The 25,049-nt window shown below is 38.1% G+C and overlaps 1 protein-coding gene across 3 annotated transcripts in view; it reads right to left on the bottom strand.

Moving 5' to 3' along the window:
* LOC112052225 (alpha-actinin, sarcomeric) overlaps positions 1-25,049 on the bottom strand; it is a 54,402-nt gene that overhangs the window by 1,535 nt on the left and 27,818 nt on the right. For 2 of the 3 annotated variants that reach the window (XM_024091224.2, XM_024091225.2), the window contains exons 2-18: positions 16,142-16,346; positions 13,975-14,105; positions 12,474-12,708; positions 11,695-11,780; positions 8,572-8,664; positions 7,827-7,930; positions 7,292-7,418; positions 6,533-6,680; positions 5,887-6,037; positions 5,132-5,317; positions 4,379-4,601; positions 3,853-4,041; positions 3,157-3,284; positions 2,223-2,401; positions 1,428-1,550; positions 857-963; positions 103-261 (exon numbers count right to left, since the gene is read on the bottom strand). In XM_024091224.2, coding sequence (XP_023946992.1) covers positions 103-261; positions 857-963; positions 1,428-1,550; positions 2,223-2,401; positions 3,157-3,284; positions 3,853-4,041; positions 4,379-4,601; positions 5,132-5,317; positions 5,887-6,037; positions 6,533-6,680; positions 7,292-7,418; positions 7,827-7,930; positions 8,572-8,664; positions 11,695-11,780; positions 12,474-12,708; positions 13,975-14,105; positions 16,142-16,346 — 2,574 coding nt within the window. Of the gene's footprint in view, positions 1-102; positions 262-856; positions 964-1,427; positions 1,551-2,222; positions 2,402-3,156; positions 3,285-3,852; positions 4,042-4,378; positions 4,602-5,131; positions 5,318-5,886; positions 6,038-6,532; positions 6,681-7,291; positions 7,419-7,826; positions 7,931-8,571; positions 8,665-9,453; positions 9,540-11,694; positions 11,781-12,473; positions 12,709-13,974; positions 14,106-16,141; positions 16,347-25,049 lie in introns of all 3 variants that reach the window. The other variant, XM_052886203.1, reaches the window with a different exon arrangement.

The raw sequence follows: 25,049 nt of genomic DNA, 5'->3' as shown, positions 1-25,049 counted from the left end.
TTAGCCTAACCCCTCTCATTCTCGAGCTCAGCAGTGAGCTGAATATGGATTGATAACGGCAGCTCCCGCCTCATCCTATGTACCTACGGCTGGAACACGTACCTAGAGGTCGGTCTCGCCGTAGAGCGCAGTGGAGAAGGCCATGTAGTCGAGGGCGTGCGGCGGCGCGTTGGGCCCGCGGTAGGGCGGCATGCGCGCCACGCAGTACTCCGCCTGGTCGGGCGGCAGCTCCCGCCTCAGCTCATCCGCTGTTATGTACGGCTGCGGACAAACACCGACTGTGATCTCGGAGTTTCTCAACAAAGTTTAGTTATGCCTAGTGGCTAGTCACCTCCGAGCACTCAGTGCAATCGCACACTCCAGGATTCTAACCACAAGCTTTTAAATCCATAGCGATTCTATAATTCGACATTTCGGACCCTGAGGGCCATCAAGCTTACTGCAGAATTGTTTCGTATTGTAATTATGGACGTCATTGACCATTGCAATATTTTATTCACTCAATTCGCACCACTTATTGAGGTAACATAACTTACGCCTTTAAATAAGACAGACAGAGATATCATTGTGGTTTTGCAAAAGGTTTTGGTAAACCTGCAGATGATTAATCCTTTGTGGAAATGCATTGTCTGTAAGATCTTCGGTTTTCTTATATCTTGCTTTTAATTTTATGCTGCAAGATCAACATTAGACGTTGCACACAAAAAAATAACCAAACAACTAATTATAATTATCATTGGCCAATTGGACTAGATGACAGAATATCATATTTTCAAAATCTGCTGTAAAATTGTTATGGCACTATAAGCTACACTCTATTTTTATTAAAATCGTAGAATATTTATAGGTACTGTACCTTGTCACCAGCCAAAATCCTAAAGCTGTCGATGACCTGCTCAGCGGTGTCTGTGTCTGTGGACTCCCTCGTCATGAAGTCTAGGAACGAGTCGAATGAAACGTAGCCTGGAGACAGCAAAGGATTTAAATTAAAAACATTCTTGGTGTATTTTGATGCAGTGGAGATTAAGTTGTTCTTGGAAAGATGGGCGCCAAGAGATAACGAGATAATTTTGTCCTTATATCGTTTTCTCTTTAGTTTTTGAGCGATGTTTGTGCTTTGTTGATATGAAGCCAAAATATTCTCGTAATCTCTTGGCGCGCATCTTACCTAAGTAGGTACTGATGAAAAACACAACTGGAATTCGATATTTTAACTTGGGGAATAGCCATATTTTAGCAGTTTGTGCTTGTGCTAATAGTCTCAAAATGATTATAATTCAGAGCCATAAAACCAGTTAAATTGGCAGAAATAAGTTTTGCTTTTCCCGCAACATGGTGAGGTTTTTCTTGTCAGACTTATTCGTTCATTTATATTCGTAAGATGTCTTTCTTTAATACCTTGTTGAGAATATAAAGATGTAGATTACCAGTGTTGTTGGGGTCTACGACGGCGAGGATGCGTTGGAAGTCGAGTTCGCCTTGTCGGTCCTTGCCGATGCTGTAGCCTACCGACACCAGGCACGACTTCAGCTCTTCAGGTGCCAGCCGACCTGCCATCAAACAAATGGATATTTATACTCTCTAGTAAAACATTTTACTTTTATTACTTAAAAATTGGAATACATAGGTATTTTGAATATTCCTCGTATAAAAAAATACTGTCTAAACAGTTGAAGTTTAGGTTGGCTGGCTTCTCCATGAATGGGGGTAGGTAATTGGAGGATTATTTTTGGGTACCTATAGCGAATACCCCGGTTTCGCGTGCAAGTATTTTATATACTCAATAGGTTATTCAACAATGAAAGCATTTTTTAATTTGAACCTGATTGATGAAGTAGTTCCTGATTGGTTGTGTTTAACCGATAAAATCGCCTTTAAAATACAATCTCTAGTAGGAATACATCATACACGGTTCTTAATGAGGACGAAGACTCTTTGTGGGCATTTGAGACTTTCAGGGGGTATTATAGGACCCAGAGAAAAATTTTCAGTTTCGGCATTCTATTACTCCCAGATTAAATTAAATTAGATGATAACCAAAATATTTTAAATTGATATTAAGAAAAATTATCAAACTCAATTTTACAACTAACGTACAAAGATATTGGCAGGGAGGTAGTTTGTTAGTAGACGTCTGCCAAGAACGGATTTTGCGAGAGGTTCAAGTTAAGGAGAAGGATCTAAACGCGGACGAAGTCAGGCGGCCGTATAGATAGACTTACCTGTACGATTCTTGTCGAAGTGGTTGAAGGAGGCGCGGAACTCCGTGAGCTGTTCCTGCGTGATGCCCTTGGAGTCGCGCGTGAGGATCTGGTTCTCCACCTCGTTGATGGTGCGGTTGATGGATGTCAGCAGCTGCTCCCAGCCCACGCGCAAGGTCTCCATTGTGTATTGGGAATATCTGGGGAACAACGAGTTACCTACTTTAGCTAGTCCATTTTTTGTTCAAAATAAGCTTGCCTTTGACTTTAACCACCTGTGGAAAGCAATGAGGTCTAGGTTGGAGCGCGCTTGTCTAGAAAATTCATTCTTGCTTATTATTATTGTGCACAAATCAGCATATAGAATAATAAATATTTTCTTAATTCTCTACGTGTGTAAAGAAGTCTGCCAATCCGCATTGGGCCAGTGAGGACTATTAGCCTAACCCCTTGCATTCTGAGAAGAGACTTGTGTTCAATAGTCAGCCGTATATGGTTTGTTAATGATTATGATGGTGACGCAGGAGAAACTTTGAATTATTATATTACTACACATTAAATTATTCTTTTCTTGCTCGGTAATCAATTATGGCATTTCAGTAATCAACAATTTTCTAGCATTTAATAGCAAATTACTGTCACATAGTTTCTAAAGGCTTTTTTTATTTGTTCTTAATAGACTTGCGCTCGATTACAATCATGCCTGGTAGAAAGCAACGATGAGGTCTAGGTTGCCTAGAAAATGCCTATTCACTCTTGCCTTGAATGTGCACATATCATAAGTGTTAGGAAACACAGAAGCCGGAAGGGCATTTCACATATTCGCTGTTCTTATTAGAAACTTCGATGCGTAACGTGTTGTGCGAGTCGACTGGACATTGACAACAAAAGGATGCCAATTTGCACGGTGTCTCGCTGTTCTGTGGTACAATGGGCATGGAGTGACTAGACTGACCTGTTTTCGAAGATCATGCCTTCCTGTACGGCTTGGTGGATGCGCTCGAGCTCCTCGATGTGAGGCTTGTACGCGTACACGCCCGCCTCGTACTCCTTCAGCCTGTGCAGTTGGTCCTCTAGTGAGCCCTGCAAAAGTTATCAATACTTTTACTGATGACCGATTGTCATGTCTTGACTAGTCATACTTTTACAGGTTGAGGTTATGTATGTAACAACTTATTCACAAGGTCTGGTAGGTTGGTCGTAACTTTTTTTAATCTTACAAAGTTACCTTATTTAAATCATTTTGGAAGTTAGGTACATCATAACCAATTCCTGATGCTTGATTGGATGTTTTATTTAATTTCGGTCACAATGTAAAAATATGGGAGCATGAAGGAATTTAATCAAGGAGTCGAAAAATAACCATTGAAAATCATTTTAACAATACAAATCCATCGAGTGTGGCGTCACATGTTAGAGCATTGATCTTTTAAATAATTATTGATAAATTGTTGTTAAGAAAATTTTCAACAGTAGACTGGAATTATTGGGAAGTCGACGTTGTATATCAATTGATCCATCTTATGACTAATATAGTGAAGAGAATAGTGAGACTGCACCATGTGTCAATGGTGCACAAAAACATATTCTCCTGTCATCAATATTAGATTGGCTGCAGTGGTCAACATTCGGTCAGGATAACGAAACCTACCTGCAAGCCCATGCCGATGGCGGTGACGGCGTCCATCTGGCGCTCGATCCAGGGCCCGACGGCGTTGGCCTTCTCCGCGAACTGGCGCCGCAGCGTCTCGTTGTTCTGCTGCTTGCGCAGCTCGGCGGCCAGCGTGCCGTCGCGCTGCGGCACCAGCTGGCGCACGTCCGACCATTTGCGGTTCAGCTCCTGTGGATATAAAGGTTCTAGCTACTCTCACATTTCGTAATACCTATTGAGTAGAAACCTAAAACCATATGACAAAGCTATTAATTCGTATAGGTCGTTTGTCAGGTAAACTGGTTCCATGGCATTTGCTACAAAAAAATAAACGTGAAAGTGATACTCAGGTAAGTACCACTTTTACGAGTACATTATTGCCATTTCAAAATTCCATTCACGGACCGTCCGATATTGATCCTCCAACTTCCTCCTTCCCCTATCTGCCCTAGGACAGCAAGACGCCGCGATCGGTGGCAATAATATTATGTGCACGACTTGGTACCTATTCGATAAATATACTAACGTGTGCAGTCAGAGTGGTGTAGGGGTTCTCCAGGCCGCCAGGGATCTGGTGCTGTTTGACGATGGACTCCACTTGGTGTACCAGGTTGACGATGGCCTGGTACTCCTTGTCGGCCTCGCCCAGCGTGGCCTTGAAGCGCGCGTGCGCGTCCATGAGACCGGAGATCTCCTCGATGGTGTGCACGATGAACATGTCGACCAGATCCTCCCGAGTGCCGTCCAACCTGGAAGATATTTGAAATTAATTAGAATTATTCAGAATATCAGTTTTGACAGTTATTACAGCGGGCCTCTACATTCACAGTGATCACCTGAAAGTTCAGTGTGAATTCACTCCGCGAATTTTGCGAGTGTGGACGCGTTCCGCGCCGCGAATGAGGTGTAAACCATTTGAAGGTGTCGTTATTCTAATACTGACACCTTCAAAGGGAAAAGGATAACCGCCGCGAACGACGCCAACAGCATCTCACAGCATATTCGCACCTTGAACGGCGTGAACTGTGAATGTAGACCGCGCCTTATCAAGATTGATTTGTATTGAAAAGATGAAAAATAGGTATGTTTTTGGTAAAATTAGTTGTCTGAGGTAAAGATGGAGCGCTTTCTCGGCAAGGTATGCCTTTGGTAAGTTGGTGTGCTTCCTCATTTCTCATACACACTACTGACATTTGGGACCTTTATCCAGCTTTCGTTTTCCACTTGTCGTTGTTCCAAATATGGCAATGCGTGTTGACAGCAAATGTTGAATACACACCAGTTGTTGAAGGGCGCGGCGCGTTTAGCGAACTCGAGGTGCAGCAGGTCGATCTGTTCGAGCACGCGCTCGGCGTCGTCGAGCGCGAGGCGGCGCCGCTGCGTGAGCGCGCCGAGCCGGTCCCACTGCGAGCAGATACGCTGGCAGCGCGTGTTCACTGACGCCACCTCGTGGTATTCCAGGGTGCTAGAAACGAAGTTATTTACGTCTAATTTGTTAATATGGAAATTATTTTCGACCCCTGGACGTTACATCAAGGGTTATATTACCATATATGAATCGCAGGGATTCGCTGGATGCAGGCGGCTTAATATCGTGATGTTTGGAAGTTTCTACAAAAGGTCTATGTCCTGCAGTGGACGTCCATCGGATGATATGATACGAGTATATCTTAGGACAAGGTTTTCAGCGTCAAAAGGGGCTACAAAAATATAACTGGACTAGTAAGTTGTGAAATTTACCCGGGAAAGCATTGTTTACCTTGAGGTCCGAACCCGACAATACCCACCCAGAGCCAGGGTCGAGTGGCGATGACCCACCAACTTCAACAACTTTCTGGCGAAAGTAGTTTCGATTAAGTGGAAGGCTTAAACGATCCCCAATTATTACCAGTTCAGACCTGAACCATAATGGTTGAGGTCTGAACCTCCTGAAAATGGTCACTAGGTCGTATGGAGTTAAATTTGCGCGTTGATAATGATGTGCGAAAGCCCTGTGGGTTTTATAATCAAAAGTACCGTTTAACTATAACTTACTTAAGTTCCTGTGCGATGGCCGCGATTTGTTCGACGCGGTCTTGGTGCGCGGCGAGGTCTGACTCGAAAGCCTCGTGCTTCTTCTTCAGAGCCTTGATGTCGTACAGCTTGCATTGGCGGAAGTCTTGCGATTGAAGCATTTCTTCCTTTCCTGCAAATGCAATTGTTTATTGCCTATTTATCAAATCTAATTATTTTAGGTTTCAATATCTACAAGCACTATTGAAAAATCAATTCTACGTGAATTGTGATTCTATGTATTAAGATTGAGAATAACCAGCAAAATTCTGCAGTTGCTCTATAAAAAATCTCATTTTGTGCAGTGTATTTTATTAAATGGAGGGTACTGTACATTACAACAATCTGGACTTAAGAAATGGTATTTGGGATATTTTTTGAATATAAGTTAATTGAATTGTTATAAATCGTATAGTTAACCGCACTAATAATTTCTGTACACTGGTGAAATGGAATGCCAGCGTAACCAAACCGAGTGTTTCTAGTACTAAAAATTCAAGGAAAATTATGGAGAGTAATCCCCATCAATTCATAAATGTTACAAAGTGCAATCAGTCATTAAACAGGAAAATCTTATCGGGCCCAATAAATTCGGTATGCACTTCATGACGACTTTTACTGTACTGACCTCTGGTCCAGTCTTCGTGGATGTCTGCCTTATGCTTGAACTTCTGCGCGAGGTATTCGAGACGCTCAAGGCGCATCATTTCGCTCAGAAGCCATTCTTCGAACGCCTTCTCAGCGATTTCTAGGCCCTTCCAAGCTTGAGCGATGTCCTGAAAATTTAAAAAGTTTAATCAATGAAACAAATGGAATTCTAATTATTTTTTTTAGTAGGTGCGTAATGAGGTAATGACGTTTGTTCTCTCCCATGGTTTATCTGAAGTTAAGTAGAAAGATTTGTGCCTGTAGCTACCAGACAACCATAGCTACCCCTCAGCTTGTACTATGCAGCTACCTATCTGTGCCCTTAGACTGGATTGTTGAATGGTTTGTCTCATTAATATTCATGCTGGTGGTGGTAGTACGAGTATTTCTCCAAACAACTCTAGCACTAAGAGCACATTACTAAGTACTAGAATTCGAATGAAGTCACTAGACTTGATTTTATTTCTGATCGTGAACGACTAAGTGCCGTAGGCTCCTTAATAAGACTTCAGAGCTATCACCGAGGATTTTAGACGAGCGCAGAAGCATCGCCCGCATCGATGGGGCCCGAAGATGGGCGGAAGTACTCAAGATTTGTTCGTAGCGGTCTTGATGCGAGGCGAAGACGCTGTGTAGCTTGTGTTTGTATTGTTTGGGAAGAGTTGTCGGTCGTTATGTCATCGTCAGGATCTAAGCCGACTAAAAAGTAAACTAGACTTGAGTAGTGTAGCATACTTACAGATACCATCTTGCCTTCGGTGGGCATGTAGGCAGGGCGGTTGCTGAGGCGCAGTTTGGTTTGCAAGGTGTTGAAGTTGGTCTCGAGCTTGGCCTTCTGCTCTACGCGGGGCGGCTTGTGCTTACGCCTAAAAAAAATTGACTTTATTGGTAATATTTTGCCGATGTTTCTAAACTAGGAACGTCTATTCGTCTGTAACCTTAACAACGATTGAAAAGTCCTATAGGAACGTAGAAGAACATAAAAGAGCGGAGGGTATGATGGTCAGGCCTTAATCATTTCAAAAGAGCTAAAATGTGTGTCTTCATATTATACAGGAAAAACGAAACTTTCAGTTTTTTTTTAATGTCGAAAGTTATGCCAGACGTATTATGAAGTTTTATTAGATTTGTCCCATTTGTGGGAGTGATATAGGGTAGGTATACACCTATACTTTCCTAATGTTTTAATTAACAAATTAAAATTAATTCATTTTTGTTTTGTTATAATATTTTACAGTGTAGACTTGAATTTTATTTGTTTTTATCCATCTCACCTGTAAGTACGGTAGTCTTCCAGCTTCTTCTGGCAACCGGCAAGCGAGTTGTCGGTTTGGCGGCTGTTCAGCCACGGCATCGTGCGCCGGATCCAGTCCAGAAGCTGTAGCAAATATCTAGCTTATAATATGATGTTGATATAGTATCGAGAGAATATCTTAGCACTCCGTGGATTCACCGTGCGGGTGCCGGATACATCGTGTAGCACTGTAGCAGGGTGAAAAACTCCAAGCCCTGGACTTTGCGACCGATGGGTGTAGGGTTAAGAACGTCCTTGAAAGTTAACTAACACTCCCCTTCTCTGCTGGTGATGATTTTCATGGCAAAGTGTCGAAAGACTTTGCTTGCGAAATAGGTTTCGTTAAAGTTTTATTAAGGTTGCGTTGTTTTATACAACTCCTTGGTCCCATGGCTAGTCTACGTGACTTGGGATCTCGAGGTCAGGGGTTCGAATCCCGTGCCGGGCTATTAATATTGAGCTTGGTTTCTTCTTTCACATTCTCAGTCTAGATTTAGGAAGTTTTTGGTGTGGCATGTGTCGGACATGATGTGCCGCAGAACTTCTACGTGCAGATCATACGTAAAAGACGCGTGAGGCGCTTGCGGGTGGCAGGGAGGCTCGCGCGGGGTGGTGTCCTGCCGCCGCGTCCCTACGTTACCGCTGGTATCTAAAATGTTGTATTCCGCAGTTTAGCGCGCGATGTTCCGAAATGTCATAAAGTTTGTTTGCTTTAATATACTTACATCGCTGGCAAGACGCTCGTACTCTTCCATGAGGCGTTCATTCTCCTGGTTGACTTTGAGAACCTTGCAAATACGGTTCGCGGCCGTCTCAGCCTGTTGGAAGTTGAATAAAAAAAGGTTTAATTATTTGAATAGTGACGAACTGCAATTTTGGCTTGCACAAGAAAAAAATATACGTGTTGCTTAGAATTTTATCGCGCGTTGAATGAGCTATCGTTTATTTTTCTTTTCATTCTGACGAATATTCGCAAGTCTATATTAAAAACTACTGAACTGATTTGCATGAAACGTGCACTATTCCCTAAGTTGGAGTATCCCTGTATCCCTAGGCTATAAATTTTTGTAATCTAACTTAAAGTCTTTGAGATATGCGTGGACAAACAGGTAAAATACATATAAAAGACTTGCCATACCTGTTTAGAAGCTGGTATATCTAGGCTAAAGTTTATAAACCCGATTTATTGATTAAGCTCAGATTGCCATGAAGCAGACTAACCAAAAAAAAAAAAATACTCTGAAAAATCTCTACCTTGATTTTCCGTTTCATAAAGTAGGTACCTACCATTATTAAAAAAAAAAAGACTTGTTTCAACAAGTCATCTAATTATTATTTTTTTTTAATAATGTAACCAAAATCGGAATATTAGACTACGAGTAAGTATATTTTCTTCGTCTGTATATTACAATGATGTAGAGTTTCTGAGTTTGTGCGGTTGTAGGGGGTAATCTCAGAAACTACTAAACCAATTTTGAAAATTCATTTACCAATAGATAGCCACGTAAAGTGTGAGTGTCATCGGCTATATTTTACACCCATCTTCCTATCGGGAGCGAGAACTATGCGGGTGATGATCTATCTGCTAGTGATAATGAAAGACAAACCTTTTGAGCGCCAGAGAAGCAATGGTAGTAGGAGGAGACGTAGGTCATGACCGCCCGTTCGTCCGGCATGGCCGTGTTCTGCAGATCTAGCGAGTTCACGCAAGCGACACAGAGTTAGTTCATGCGATGTTTTACTATAGGTTTTAGACTGGGGATATTCGGTTTGTAACAATACATCGATCTATTTGTAGGTATATACGTAGTGGAAGAGCTTTTGAAATGATTCGTAACGTAACGCGATACGGCGCCATTCTGGCTTCCGTTTCTCTCGCGTATACGGCAGCCGGTTTACTCGTAAGTTATCACTTTTGTCGAACGTCCTGAGACGTCCCGTTTTTTGTATGTTTAAACGTGAAGCAGGGGTATTCTGTAGCTATGTTTTGTGTAACTCGTAAGTGCAAGTTTTGAATTCAACTTTATTTTTCTCTTTCTGTATCGTGTTAGACAGAGAGATAGAGGTGAATTTGAAACTCTTATTTGCGAGTTACACAAAATGTCGCTATAGAATAGCTCTGCTGATCTCTGGTCTACCACTTGTATTCTAATCATTATTTTGTACCAGATAGCCAGACTAATGAGGAATAGTAATTTCTTTCTTCAGCCTGAAGGCAGGCTTTCTTTATAGGGGGAAACTTTGTATGCGTCTGTTCTTTAAAAAAGAGAAAGGAGCTTATTAAATTAGGCTATGATATATTCTTTTTAATTTATTATTCAAGTGACAATGGATTGGTAACTATTTTTAATTCAGTGTTTATTTAAATTTTTGTTGGGTAATTTAATTTATACTAAGTAGGTATATGAAAAAATGTTACGAGAATGCAATTTAGTGCAAAATTCTAGTACAGTTTAGTTAACAAGTTATTTGCACTACACACCTAATTTTACCAAGGTTAGCGGACAAATAACCGCACCTAATATTGATTTATGATCGTCCAACAGATCGATAGTAGGTATTATTGCAAAACAAACATCCCAGGGTTCGTTCAAATTATTCTTTAGTTAATAACAAATAAAAGCTTAAATTCAGGTTATTAAAAACGTATTTCTACTAAAACAGGTACACAGGTACATTTATGATAGATAATCTACAGAGTTTTTTTAATTATAAAATGGGAATTTTGAGACATTTTTCTCAAAAAAATGTAGGGGAGAGCGGGAATTAACGAAGTATCTGCGTAGATACAAATCTATAATATAGGTAACACATAAGTACTGTCTTTCGATAAACTTAAGTAAAATATTACCTACCTATAAGCATTACAAATATGTATAAAATATAATATAATGTAATTTTGGCGATGGGGTAGGTAGTACTTATTATGTGTTTTTAACAGTAATATCGATTGTACATAGCTCCCAAATGAACATAGAAAAGCGCCAAGCGTAAAGCAGTAAAAGACAGTAAGAGGTAGGTTATATACCTATATTTATTTGAGTACTTCACTAGAAGTATAATGTAATGATTCCCGATACCTTTCAAGCGCTCCCCTACACTATAGCTTGTCTTCAAAGATATTTTGAATTAGTTAAAAATACAAACTTAAATTGAACACAAACTAAAAAAAACAAAACGAAGTGTGAAGACGTTAATATAAAGGATGATGGTGCTCATCTCAAATTTGTGACTATGTGGAAAACAAAAAATAATGTAGAATTAAAACCCTATAGACCCAAAAACACTTGAAACACAATATAGCTGGATATAAGTACCTAGCTATAAATACCTATTATATACACATTTATTATGGTCAATACTTCTTTCATTTATCAAGAAATATATTTTGTTATTATATAATTCACATGTTATTTTTTATATTATGTCTAATATTCCTCTTTCTCCTCTAATAAAACGTAAAAGACAACAGCGCAAAGAGCGACGGTCTAATTAACTTTTTAGATTTTAACCAACAACGTTACTTTACTAGCTACTCGTATTACAGAAACGATATGTACAAATATTAAGCTATAATGAAAGCGCCATAGTTTCGTAATTTTTTTTTTACTGAAGGTGATATAGAGAGTTTTCGTCATAAGCAGTGAAAATGAAAAATGTAATGAAATAACTTTACGAGTAGGTACACCGTGTTTTGTTTTTTTAGTCTGCTTAGTTCGTCTATTATTACAACATCAATGAACACAAGCTATTATAACAAATACAATTCATTCGGTACATGCTATAAGTGACACACAAAGGCTGTTAGGGGTTCGAAATCTTTGGCAGCCATTTTGCTTTTTTGGTACCTGTTGCGCGCCTTGAAACGCGTGGTAGTAACATGACACATAGGTCATAATGGCGCGTTCGTCCGGCTTTGGTGTGTTTATAAGGTCTGTAATATACAGCACAACACACTGTAATACTTAAATGTGATTCATTGTTTACACAATATATGACATTGTGTAATCTGAGCTTTAAAGCTTTGACTATCACATATGCTTACTTAGATGTTCAAGGTAATTTTTTGACTAACAATTTCGGTGCTCAAAGAAGACCATTTTTCATACAATTCTCAGATTTGATGAATTAACCGTTACGAAGTACAAATTAGTTTGATTTCAATTGGAATGACAGTTGCTTAATCAAGATATTGGCAAGTATCTACATTAAAAATTAAAAATGCACGATCCCAACAAAAAAATACACATTAAAAAAATATTAACAACTGTGAATTCAAACTACATCAATGAATCAAAAAGCAATTTTTGGTTATTTTGATTAATTAGAAAATAAAGGATTTTTTTCTGTCGTGCTTGGCCCAAAATGGTCGGTCGGTCCCCTTTGACTTAGATTTCTATAGTCAAAGAATCAATGATTACAGTAAAGAGCTTTCCTCAAAAATCTCCAGGCCAAACTATTATTAACTATCATTGATGATAGTTTAGCCAGAAGTTTTTGAGGCATCCTACTCGCAGTATATCTTTTAACGTACTAAATTAGATATACAACCCTTTTCATCCATTAGACAGATGGGTGAAGGTCGTTTCTAATTCGGTTTTTCTATTAAGATATTTGAGATGCTTACCATCGGGGTCCAACATGCGAGGGATGTCGAGGTATTTCTCAGCGACATCGAATGCGGTGTTCAAGTTCTCTAGAGGGTTGTCTTTGGACAGTTTGCTGTAGTCGATCAGGTCTGGCCTGTGTCTGTGGATGAGGGCGCAGAAGGCCAGACCGTCCTTGAAGGACAGGTGGAAGTTCTGGACGTTCACGTTCTTGTACGGCGCTGTCTTGCGTTGACACCAGAGGAGCAGACCTTCCTGGAAAGCGAATGAATAGGCATGTGTCAGGTAATCTGTTAAGATGTGTCTCAAAATTGATTTTGAAGTGATAACTTCTTATGGGAGGGTAAAACGATTCGTAACGTAACTCTGTCTGTCGTAACGAAATTCAAAAAATTTTAAAATTCCAAGTGGTGATTTAGGGGTTGAAAATTTACATTGATTTCCATGCAGACGAAGTTGCGGGCGTCGCTAGTTTGCAAATAAAAGCAGATCAAAATGCGTTAGTCTTTGTCATAACAACCGTTAGAATGTGGTATGCCTTTTTAATTACATCTATGAAAATATTATAGGTCATTGTCGCACGTATATTCAAACCATAATAAAATCAATCATTATATTAATTAGAAATATTGTTCAGGCTGTAAAAAATGTCGTTCTTCACGTCTCTATACCACTTGTCCATTTTAAAAGGATACCGGTCCAAATGTATTATGTTAAAGCACTCTTAGTCATACTTAGTGAGGCATATATGCAAATTCTTCAAGGTGCAATGTACCTAGTGCACCTTGCTAACTTTTGGCTCATTGTTCTTGAATAATAATGAGTAGTAAGTTGAAAACTCACGAAACTCTGGATTATTTAAGTTCCTCAGTAGATTAACAAGTTTTAATGTATTATATTAAATTGATATATTGTTAATTTAGTTCAATAGGGATTAAGACAGTTTTTTACATTGTATATAAATCAGGAGTATGCTAGTAGTAAAGCAATTTTGTAAAAGTAATAGGATATCTGAGACCATTACTTTCGGAGCTACAGGGATTTAAAAGGTCATATTTGCGCCACGAATCCCTGAAAAATGCTCCATTCAAACGAATTAATGACGTCGTTGATCATAATGATTTGTGCGTTTGTTTATAGTAAGATTTTATGGATATTTGCAAAATAAATAAGATTATAAAATTTCAAAATTTACTAAAAATCTTTTATCGTAATTATAAGGAAACCAAAAATGTATGAATTTTCATATAATTACGATAAAAGATTTTTAGTAAATTTTGAAATTTTATAATCTTATTTATTTTGCAAATATCCATAAAATCTTTGTTTTTTACATATTAATTAGTTATTATTGACTTTATTTACCTGAATGTCTCATAAAAATCAATATATTATATAACCTAGTCATCATCCCCATTAGAGATTTGAGGCACCGCGATTCCGTATGATTTGAGCCTCTCTAAAGCATGTTGATTAGATAGGACTGTACAAAAATTATGAAATAAAATATATGTTACCAACCTTAGCGGTCATTTCTTCCACTGAGATATCTTGGATGGCGAATCTCAGAATGATGGTCCAGATCATACCCAGCGTCATCTTAAGGTTGCCATCGACGATTTCTTCAGCACCGATGGACACTAATTTGACGCCTGTAATGAAAAAGTTCAGGTTTAATCTTTAAATTAAATCGTTGGATTTAGAAAAGAGAAATTATAGTTTATCTTGGTGTCAAATAGAAATAGATAACTTCAAGGCCGTTATCTTGTCATTATCCCAATATAACCCATAAATTGTCAACTCATCAACTACATTTCTTACACACATGTATTAAACCCTTTTCAAAATATTCCAACAATTACTTCTTTAGATTTTCTCTTCCCCACTGTCCTTACACAAGCAAAAAAGACGTATTTACATAAAATACACCTTTTTAGAGCTGAGCCCAGCCCAGTGGTTATGACCTCTGCCTCCAATTCCGGAGGGTGTGGGTTCGAATCCGGCCCGGGGCATGCACCTCCAACTTTTCAGTTTTGTGTTTAAGAAATTAAATATCACGTGTCTCAAACGGTGAAGGAAAAACATCGTGAGGAAACCTGCATACCAGAGAATTTTTCTTAATTCTCTGCGTGTGTGAAGGCCTAACCCCTCTCATTCTGAGAGGATATTCGAGCTCAGTTGTGAGCCGAATATGGTTTGACAATGTAACATGACACCTTTTTAGTCGTAAATATTGATAACAGTAGATATAGTATATCTACCTAGTTATTCTGATCTAGCAAAACCGGGTACTAGGTAGTACATCTAGTTAGTTTTACATACAAATTTATTTTTAGCGAGACGAAGCTACAATGTGGGATGGAGACAGGTGCCTTGACCTAATGGCTCTGAGAATAAACACCTCGGCAACTTACTAGGGCCTGGTAGAGATCATTCAAATTCTATTACTAGAGAGTTACTGACATTGTCTAAATGGATGGCATGCACTTAACTACTGCCGGGATCTGATAATGTTTAATTACTTTCAAATTAGAATCATCAGAAGTCCAGATCACTGCGTGCAGTATGCCCGATTAACTTCGAAATTTCAAATGCATTTAGGTACATCTATTGAGTGGGTTTCAATATAAGTAGGTACTTTTGAAAAATAAATCTTCCAGTGAGTAGTGATTTTACCACCGGTCCGAAATTCAAATTATACCGAAGGAGAATCAGAGAAACCGTCAAGAATCTCAAGTAGATGTACTTTTTAAAAAGTTCTAAATACCGGATGCTCGCGACTTCATCCGCCTTTAGACCTCCTTAATCCGGCCCTGTCGCAAAATCCGTTCTTAGCGCACGTCTACTACTATAAACTACTTTCTTAAAAAAAATCATCGTTGTAGGTACCTACGTCAAGTGGTTTCCGACTTTTCGGATATGTGACCTTTTGCTTTTACCTATATCTATATGTATTTACTCGTAAATATAATTTTACAGTTTAATTCTGTTTTGTAGGTGCATAAGAAAGTACAGCAGATTGTTACATGAATGGACCACCGTGTTATATTTTCACTCGATAACATTTATATACGCGAAGTAAGTTAATAACCCTTCAAAGTGACCTGCAGAAGGCATGTTTTTTTTTAAATCTAGAAGTACAAGTAGGTATTTTACGCAATACAACTTCATATATGACCTCATAACCTACCAACCTAATTGTATAAATATATTTCCCACGATAAGTCATTAATTAATCTTACTTACAAAAAATGCGGAATATTGCCTTGTATGTGGGTATTTATCTGTAAAAATTGCGATGTTGACTCAAGTTGTAGAAGCTGTAATTTGTAAATAATTGGGATTTTTATCCATATATGTGATGTCCCTCGTTATTAAGATGATGCAAACTGATTTCGGAAATAGGAACATCCCTTTTATTCTTTGGAGAGCAAATAATAACAACTATAGTCCGCGCCACGAAACAAATCCCCTTTATGCGGCGGTAAATGTCTTAGTGACGCTCATTGTCAATTGGTAATGGCAGTCTTATTGATGTAAGGCGCTCTCAATTTTAGTTTAGGTTTTTGCCGTGGGACTTCTTTCGTGGCGCGGAATCTAAAAACATATCCTGGTTTTCCCGCAGATCACCTCAAGCAGCAGCGTCAGTTAGAGTCCTTTCCGGAAGCGTTTCCGAAAGGCAAATTACCTTTAGACGCAATGAAGTCGAGCGCCTTGTTGACGTTGGCGATCTTGTGGAAGCGCATTTTGCCGCGGTCAGGCTTGGGCAGCGTCTCTCCGGAGATCACCTCAAGCAGCAGCATCAGTTTAAGCCCGTTCCGGAAGTCCTCGTCGATGTTCTCGATGCCGGTGCCGGCTTTGCGCAGGTGGCTGTTGCACCATGCTGTGAACGTCTGAAAACACAATAAAAAGGAATTAAAATCTTTGGATATCCTCCGTTTTTCTCCATTCTCCAAAAATCTAGGTAGAATGTTGTTTAACGACTTTTGTGTCATAAGTTCCTCTTGCCATATATAATTGTGAAATGCTGTTCAAATTGGCTTAACCGATTTTCTTCGTATCGACATAGGCACAACGAGTTAACAATCTTCTTCCATAAATTACCTTTCAGTTGAAACTGTCAGTATTATGGCCTGCATTCAGGAATTAAAATTTCTTATATGCCAGTCTGATCCATCCGTTTGGGACATAGATTACCGAGATTGCCAGATACAGACTCAAACTAATAACAAACTTTACACTTACACGTCTAATTGACGGGTCAGAGCATTTGAATATTTGTAATCATAATAAGTAGTATTTTATTTGTTTGTAATGGTGATAAGCCTAGTTTAGTTTAGTTAGTATTTGGTATAGGACTAACGACTAACGACTAACTCGAGTCAAGATACGAAATAAGCGGGTCTAAGTATATAAAACCGTTTTGTTGATCTTTTTATACAAAGGTTGCGCGAGAAATATTCGCATTCCTTTTTTCTTGTCTAGCCGAGCGGTGTTTGTTGGCGACTACACTGTATACTCGTTTACTACCTATACGCTGTTATATTATTTTCTTTGTAGATTCTCTAACGTGATACATCTAATAGTGATCGTTACATACTCATTAGTATCACCCTAAACCCCACCAAACCGCATGAGAGCAAAGTCTACAATCAAAATCAGTCTGATGATGATACCGACTTCATTTACGAGTACATAGAAGTCACTTTTATGCACTTCAGGGCATATTCACATCAGATTTGTATGACTATCAGTTTTTAATTGAACATTGTAAGAGTCAACATCTCTGGAACAAGTTCCGTTTGCAGAGTAAAGCACAAGCGAGAATTTTTTGACGGATCTAGGTGACGTTGTAGGTTGGATTCGTCGGTTTTCCGCGGAGAAATATTATTATTTTGTATTTTATTATTTTGTATTTATAAATCAATTATTTTCAATTCAAATTATTAGATCCTATTTAAGAATGTTTAAAACTTTCCAAACATCGCGATTCTTAAACAGAATCCTACAAAAGGGACTCCTACAAAAGGAATGATGAATCATCATCATCATCATCATCATCATCATCATCATCATCATCATCATCATCATCATCATCATCATCATCATCATCATCATCATCATCATCATCATCATCATCATCATCATCATCATCATCATCATCATCATCATCATCATCATCATCATCATCATCATCATCATCATCATCATCATCATCATCATCATCATCATCATCATCATCATCATCATCATCATCATCATCATCATCATCATCATCATCATCATCATCATCATCATCATCATCATCATCATCATCATCATCATCATCATCATCATCATCATCATCATCATCATCATCATCATCATCATCATCATCATCATCATCATCATCATCATCATCATCATCATCATCATCATCATCATCATCATCATCATCATCATCATCATCATCATCATCATCATCATCATCATCATCATCATCATCATCATCATCATCATCATCATCATCATCATCATCATCATCATCATCATCATCATCATCATCATCATCATCATCATCATCATCATCATCATCATCATCATCATCATCATCATCATCATCATCATCATCATCATCATCATCATCATCATCATCATCATCATCATCATCATCATCATCATCATCATCATCATCATCTAATTAGAGGCAAAAGTCAATGCACTTACAATGCAATTCAAGGCTCAGACATTAATGTTCGTATACATAATGTCGGTGCTCTTTTTACATGACTCGGTAATTTTATAGCGCACCTTTCCTTTGACATCCGATTCGTTGGGATAGTGTTACCTAGCCCGTGTTTAGTTGAATGTAAAATACCATAGATCCCATGCAAGCGAATGGTTCTAATCAATACTGCAGTGTTAGGGGACACCCAGACGGTGAGGGTTGCACCCTCGTGTCAAAATTTGCGAACAGTTATCGGTACTTACGGGTCGGTGTTTATTTTATAGCTGAACTGACACGGTCTTACGTGGACGTGTTGTTCATGTTGGGTTTAATGTCTTTAAACTTTGATTGAAGTAAAAATTAAATTAATTGAAATATCATGAAATAATTTAATGTCGTGATCCTTGGTTGGAGTCGCAGCGCTAAGAACATCTCCCATTTTTTTCACCACAGTTAGTGCCGTTTCAGGCTGGCTCATATTTTTGCGTAAAGAATCAGCCTGGAGGTCCAACGCAGAAATGCATGCAGTATTCTTGCCACGTGAGCCAAGCGTGGACACGATATGAATAAAACATTTATTATTATTATTTGTATAAATATTAGGATAAGTTAGCTCAATAACTGTATTGAGATTTTTTTTTTAATAACGTCTCATATTTGAAATCAATACGAATTAAATAGAGTATTTTAAAGAATGATGAAAAACCACAAGCTAGTAACCTACCGTCTAGTACGGTAGGTTACTAGCTTGTGGTTTTTCTTCATTCTTTTAATTTTCTTATGGCGATCAAGTTAGCAAGTAAACATCCCCAGCTGTTGCGACCTAAGCTGCGACGAAATAGACAAAATTATCTCACCATCTCTTGGCGTGCATCAGGTATACTGGTCAGTGGCGTAAGTACCATCTGAGGCCCGTAACAAATTCATGGGGCCCCAGAAACGAGACAAGGGACCCCTTTGAAGCCCAATGTCATATTGCCAGCCCTGCCATCTTGCAGTTACGCCACTGCTACTGGTGTAAGTATAAAATAAATATCTACACATACTAGTGTGAGAGTAAAACCCCTCAAAACAAATTACGTATGAGGATAAAAAAACCCGATTAGTCACGTACAGTAGGTAACACCATGTGAGTCATAGGTAGTTATAGGTTTTACGATTATCGATTACAATTTTTTAACGACACAGTAAACTATGTAGTAGTAATTTACTGTTTTGAAAAACGAGCTTATCGTGCAATTATTATAATAATATGGCAAATATTTTACTTTCTACATGCAAGTAAGTAAGCTGATGTATCGCTCCTCCCAGTTATAGTTGAGAACGCTGCACTCGAAATTGTAGACGAATATATATACGAGTACCTAGGACATATGATCCAGTTAGGTAGGTCCAATTTCGAGTAAGAGGTGAACCGCCAAATCCAACTCAGCTGGGCTGCATTCGGGAAAATCCGCGACATCTTTTCGTCCAAAATTCCTCAGTGCTTGAAGACAAAAGTCTTCGAACACGAACAGTGCGTGTTGCCAGTGAAGAGATGATGATTTGGGAATATCGTTATCTTTAAGTTACTAACGAAGTAAGATTACGATTTGCAATTGATTATTGCGGTTAAGATGCAAATAAATTTCATATTTTTTACGATAATATCTATTAGTGAAAGTATAAAAAGTCAATCAAGGAAGTAACACATCCCTTTTAATAATTTAGTGCTAGTGAAAGTGCTGATGCATATTTAATGTCGAGTGAAGGTATGCAGGTCCCGAACAAGTTTTTTAACTATTCTGTGAAAAATGTGAACTCATATAGGTACCTCCTACTTATCGAAACAAGAGTGATTTATTATGTGACTTGGTGTTAGAGAATATAATAAACTACAGGTTTCAACTTTGCGATACATTGAGCTTTACCGGTAACTTTGCTTCTTCTATCTCTTCTAATTTTTTATTTGATCACGCAGATACTTCATCGCTGAGTAATTCGGAGCTTTCATATAAGGGTCAATATAGTAAGAAACCATCTTAGGCTTCACTTAACATCAGGAGAGATAGTAGGTTCTTATTTCTATGCTATGTTTTTCAGTTACAGTGAAGGAAACCTGAGAATTCTCTTAATTCTCTACGTGTGTGAAGTCTGCCAATACGCATTGGGCGTGGTGGAGTATTTGGCCTATCCCCTCTCATTCTGAGAGGAGACTCAAGCACAGCAGTGAGCCGAATATGGGTTGAAAGGAGATATAGCGTAGGATTTAAGTATATTCAAATCCTTGGAGCTTTAACTAAGATCGGACCTTTCTAAACAAAACTAATGCCACAATCACGCTTCGGCCTCGTAAGCCCGTTGCAGGCTTGAATGAAAGTTGCAAGATTCAAAACTGTGCAAATGCATTCGAGTGTGTACCTAACTCGTGCAATCAAAAATAGATTAGATACTAAGCAGGTACGAACCAAGAAGAATTCTTAAAAGATCGTAAAATATTGTGGGGAAGGAAGATTCAGCAGTCGTGGGATTTTCATTCATCGCTACACGCCCACCGGCCGGTACGGACCATCGGGAGTGTTACGAACGAAGTTGCCAAACTATAAGTGTAGGTATCTAAACTTAATATATTAATATTAGAAGTGGTTAATCTGTGAGGCTAGAGATCCTAGGATCCCATTTTGAAGTTGGGCTAGAAATATTGGACGTAACATGCTTCATAGCAGCTCTTAAGTTTCTTGCCAGTTCTTCTCCGTTTCTTGCCGTTCACAGAACTTCTCAGCAGAACCTGCCTTCCGAACCGGTGGTATATAGTCCTAACAATAAGTTAAACTTGACGTTTTAAAAGTGCTTGTAAACAAAGCGTACTTAAAACACATGAATTTTATTTTTTAAATTATTATTAGGTCGTTATACGTCCTGCACTTATCAGATCCCACATAAAATACATTAGTAATTTACAAAATCGCAGACGTGCATACATGTATCACACTAATATTATAAAGGCGAAAGTTTGTGTGTAAGTGTGTTTATTCCTCTTTTACGCTGCGGCTACTGAAGCGATTTGCCTGAAATTTGGAATGGAAATAGATTTTACTCTGGATTACCACATAGACTTTTCATCCCGGAAAAATCCATGGTTCCCGCGGGATTTGTGAAAAACTGAATTCTACGCGGACGAAGTCGTGGGCGCCCGCTAGATATATATAAAACCTAGGAACTCGTTTATAAATAATCGAGAATTTCAATTTGTTCCGAATGTGTCACAGTAGTAAACGGCGCACCTATGAAATGCAAACGATTGGTTCCAGTGGCGCCAAGGCCACAGCTGATAAATGGCCCTACGCCATTCAGCGAGTCGCATTCTATTGGCATTGAGACTGACAACTAGACAACTCTTTCGCTCGTAAACCGGTGACTACGAAGATTGAAGAGAGAGAGAGTTTGGAGACTTATTTTCTACAAGTTAGCCCTTGACTTTATCTTTAAAAGAGACTGTTGAGTTTCTTGCCGGTTTCTTCTCAGCAGAACCTGCGTACAGGTGGTAGAAACTTTATAATTAGTCAACTGACCTATGAAAAGTGCTTGTAAACTGAGCCTACTTGAAATAAATTAATTTTGATTTTTTTTTGACTACAATTTCACCTGGTGGTAAGTGATGATGCAGTCTAAGACGAAAGCGGGTTAACTTGTTAGGAGGAGGATGAAAATCCACACCCCTTTTCTGTTTCTACACGACATCGTACTGGAACGCTAAATTGCTTGGCGGTACGTCTTTGTCGGTCGGGCCAGACCTGGACCAATTAAGAAAATCTCAAACGGCCCAGCCGGGGTTCGCACACAGGACCTGCGTTTTGTATATTCACCGCGCATACCACTGCGCCACGGAGGCCGTCAAAAACTCCATACTTGTCTACCGTACTTACATATGGTACGAGGTACGAGGAGCATGGCCTGACAAACGTTCAGTTTTTATAGTAAGGCCTGGCTAATACAGGCTCTATTGAATTCATTGTCTGCCTTTACAATCGTCGCGTCGACTATTCGAGATACAATTTAACCAAAATTCCAAATGTTGGATGTATTTCTTTGGACGTATTTTTAAGGATTTTTTTCTTTATCACCAAATAATAATAATAATTAATGTTAATTTGGAGAAAGTAAGACAATTGGAAGGTACTAAAATAATGAAAGATATGACAGTTATAAAGGGCGAGTTATTGTCGTGCTATTCACTCTCAATTTTGTTACGGATGTGGGCCATAATAAAATTTTATTGATAATTTTTATTGGCAAATAAAATTATTTATTAGTAATTAATATGTTTTATATCCGTATATTCAGTAGCGATTTAAAACAAGTTTGAATCTAAGTAAGTACATTCTACCGTTCCATTCACTTGCTGACTCGGCGTATAAGTATTGCAATCATCGATCTGCTATTAAAAAGTGGATGCACAATCAGCGACAAAAAACGTCCCCACACAATGAGTGCCAACACAACTTCTTGGCATTCTAGAATTTAAACTATCGTGATTCTTGGCATTCAATTCAAGTAGTCGCATTTGCAAATTCAACTTTAAACTCAATCCTTATGGTTGATTTGCTCTGAATTTGGGATTTTATTGAATATTGGACTATGTTTAAAGACCTTTAGGTATAATATTCTTTACCAATAATTCTAAAACTGTCAAAGCAAAATTGACCAATTTTTAATTGAAATTTTCTACATGATTGTGCGTCCTTTTATTTTATGAGGTCAATGATTGCAATTTACTAATTTGAATTATTATAATTTAATGAGGAATATTAAGCTGCTTAACATAAAACAGTAACGTGAATATTTAATGTTGTTAATTTTATTTTATAACAAAACAAACGCAAGCAATGTGGAAGGGATTTTTTTTATCAAATTTTCAAGACGAGGAAGTAGGTAAGCTTTATTAAAGCCATTTTGAAAGATTAATTATCACATTGATGCAAGAATAAAAAAGAAAGTCCCATGACATCGTAGCGTAGCTTTGCAGATAAATTAAAATCGAAAGTTTTATATTTATGTAAATTACAAAACATAAAACATCGGATTCGTCATGGATCGGATATAGATATACAGTTAAGAGACTCAGTGTGATAAAGGTTTCACATTATCTTGTAAACATTAGTTAGAATTTAGATATTAGAATAAGTTTGTTTTTTCGAAAAAAGAAAATATCTCTAATGGCATATGATTAGGCGAAAAAATAAACACCGCGATTACAAACTGAACAAGCCAAACGATTATAAGATTATATCGGTTATAAGATAATTACCTAAAAACTGTTATTGGTCCGATTAGATACGAAATAAGTAAGTAAAGACTATTCCGAGCTTTTAAAAAAATCATTGTAAATATCCCATAGGATCGAAGATAACAAAGACATAAAAGAAATAACAAACTTAAAATAAAACGTTTAATGTTATAAGCATTATTTTTTAAATTAATTCTAAATAAGTGACTCATTAATTTATTTTTCTATTATCCGCGAAAAATCGACGAACCCATTGAATAACACCACCCAAGGCAGAAAATCCTCGTCGCTAATTCGGAGCATTCTCAAGAGATGTTGAGTCTACAATGTTCAGATGAAATGAAAAGATAAATATGTTTGACAGCCCGGCTCAATCCTAAGAAAATCTGTGGTTTTCTTAATTGGTCCAGGTTTGGCTGGTGGGAGGCTTCGGCCGTGGCTAGTTATCATCCTACTAGTAAAGACGTACCGCCAAGAGATTTAGCTTTCCGGTACTATGTCATGTTGAAACCGAAAGGGGTGTGGATTTTTATCCTCCTTCTAACAAGTCAGCCCGCTTTCATCTTAGATTGCATCACCCATTAGGTGAGATTGTAGGCAAGAGTTATCTTGTAAATAATAAAAAAAAGTAAAAAAATGATAAAGATAATTCTAAGTATAAATAAATAACAGCTACCGATAGTACAATCAATTATATCAATGATGTTTATAGTACTTAATGAGTACCGTTACCTGATTCCAAATATTCTATATTACAAAAGTATTGCGTCAGTATACCGGTAATTGATTTAATCGCTGAATCTTTTGTAGATTACATCGGATTCCGATCATTGTTAGACACAAATGCTAGTTCATTCAATTATACTCTCCAACTCATCGGTTCAAGTGCTCTTAGTCTTAAAACTCACTGATAAGACTGACGAGCAGGAGGGCTACTCTGTAACAATGTTTTGTATAACTCGTAAGTGCGAGTTTCGAATTCACCTCTATCTTTCTCTTTCTATAGTATCGTGTTAGACAGAGAGAGGGAGAGGTGAATTAGAAGCTCGCACTTGCGAGTTTACGAAACATTATTACAGAATAGGCTTGCAGGAGGATGTTCGATATTTATAAATCCTTTGTTAATGCATACGCAGTAGAGACTAGTATTTTTGGGTCTAAAAATAGTACTATACATAATCTAGTTGTAGAGAAGTGATGTAACTCATTAGTATACAATGTAATACTATAGTAATACTAAATGCAAGAAGACTTTAACGTTTAACAATAACTCCACAATAGATAACACACGTGTTACAAAAAAAGGATAAGGAAGACAATCTACTCGTAGTATCAATTGCTCAAGCAATAAACACATAAGATAATATTAAATGTCAACAAAACGGGATATTAAAAGTGACCGAACTGCATTCTAAGTTCGAAGTTCGTAATGAGTCATCTTGGAACCTGCCTCTTGGCACTGACAGGGGACTGTATACCTGCCATCACGTCGTGACTTACAGCATAGTACTCGTCATATTACGTGCTATATTAGGAACAGATGGACAAATAACATACGACAACAGTCTCATGTCAAAGCTATTGGGCTGTCATATGCCAAGCTTTCGAGTAAGAATAGCACTG

This window comes from Bicyclus anynana, chromosome 16, assembly GCF_947172395.1.
Source record: "Bicyclus anynana chromosome 16, ilBicAnyn1.1, whole genome shotgun sequence".
Lineage (NCBI taxonomy): Eukaryota > Metazoa > Arthropoda > Insecta > Lepidoptera > Nymphalidae > Bicyclus > Bicyclus anynana.
The sequence above is the reverse complement of the archived record's forward strand: the minus strand, read 5'-3'. Positions and strand labels throughout refer to the sequence as shown.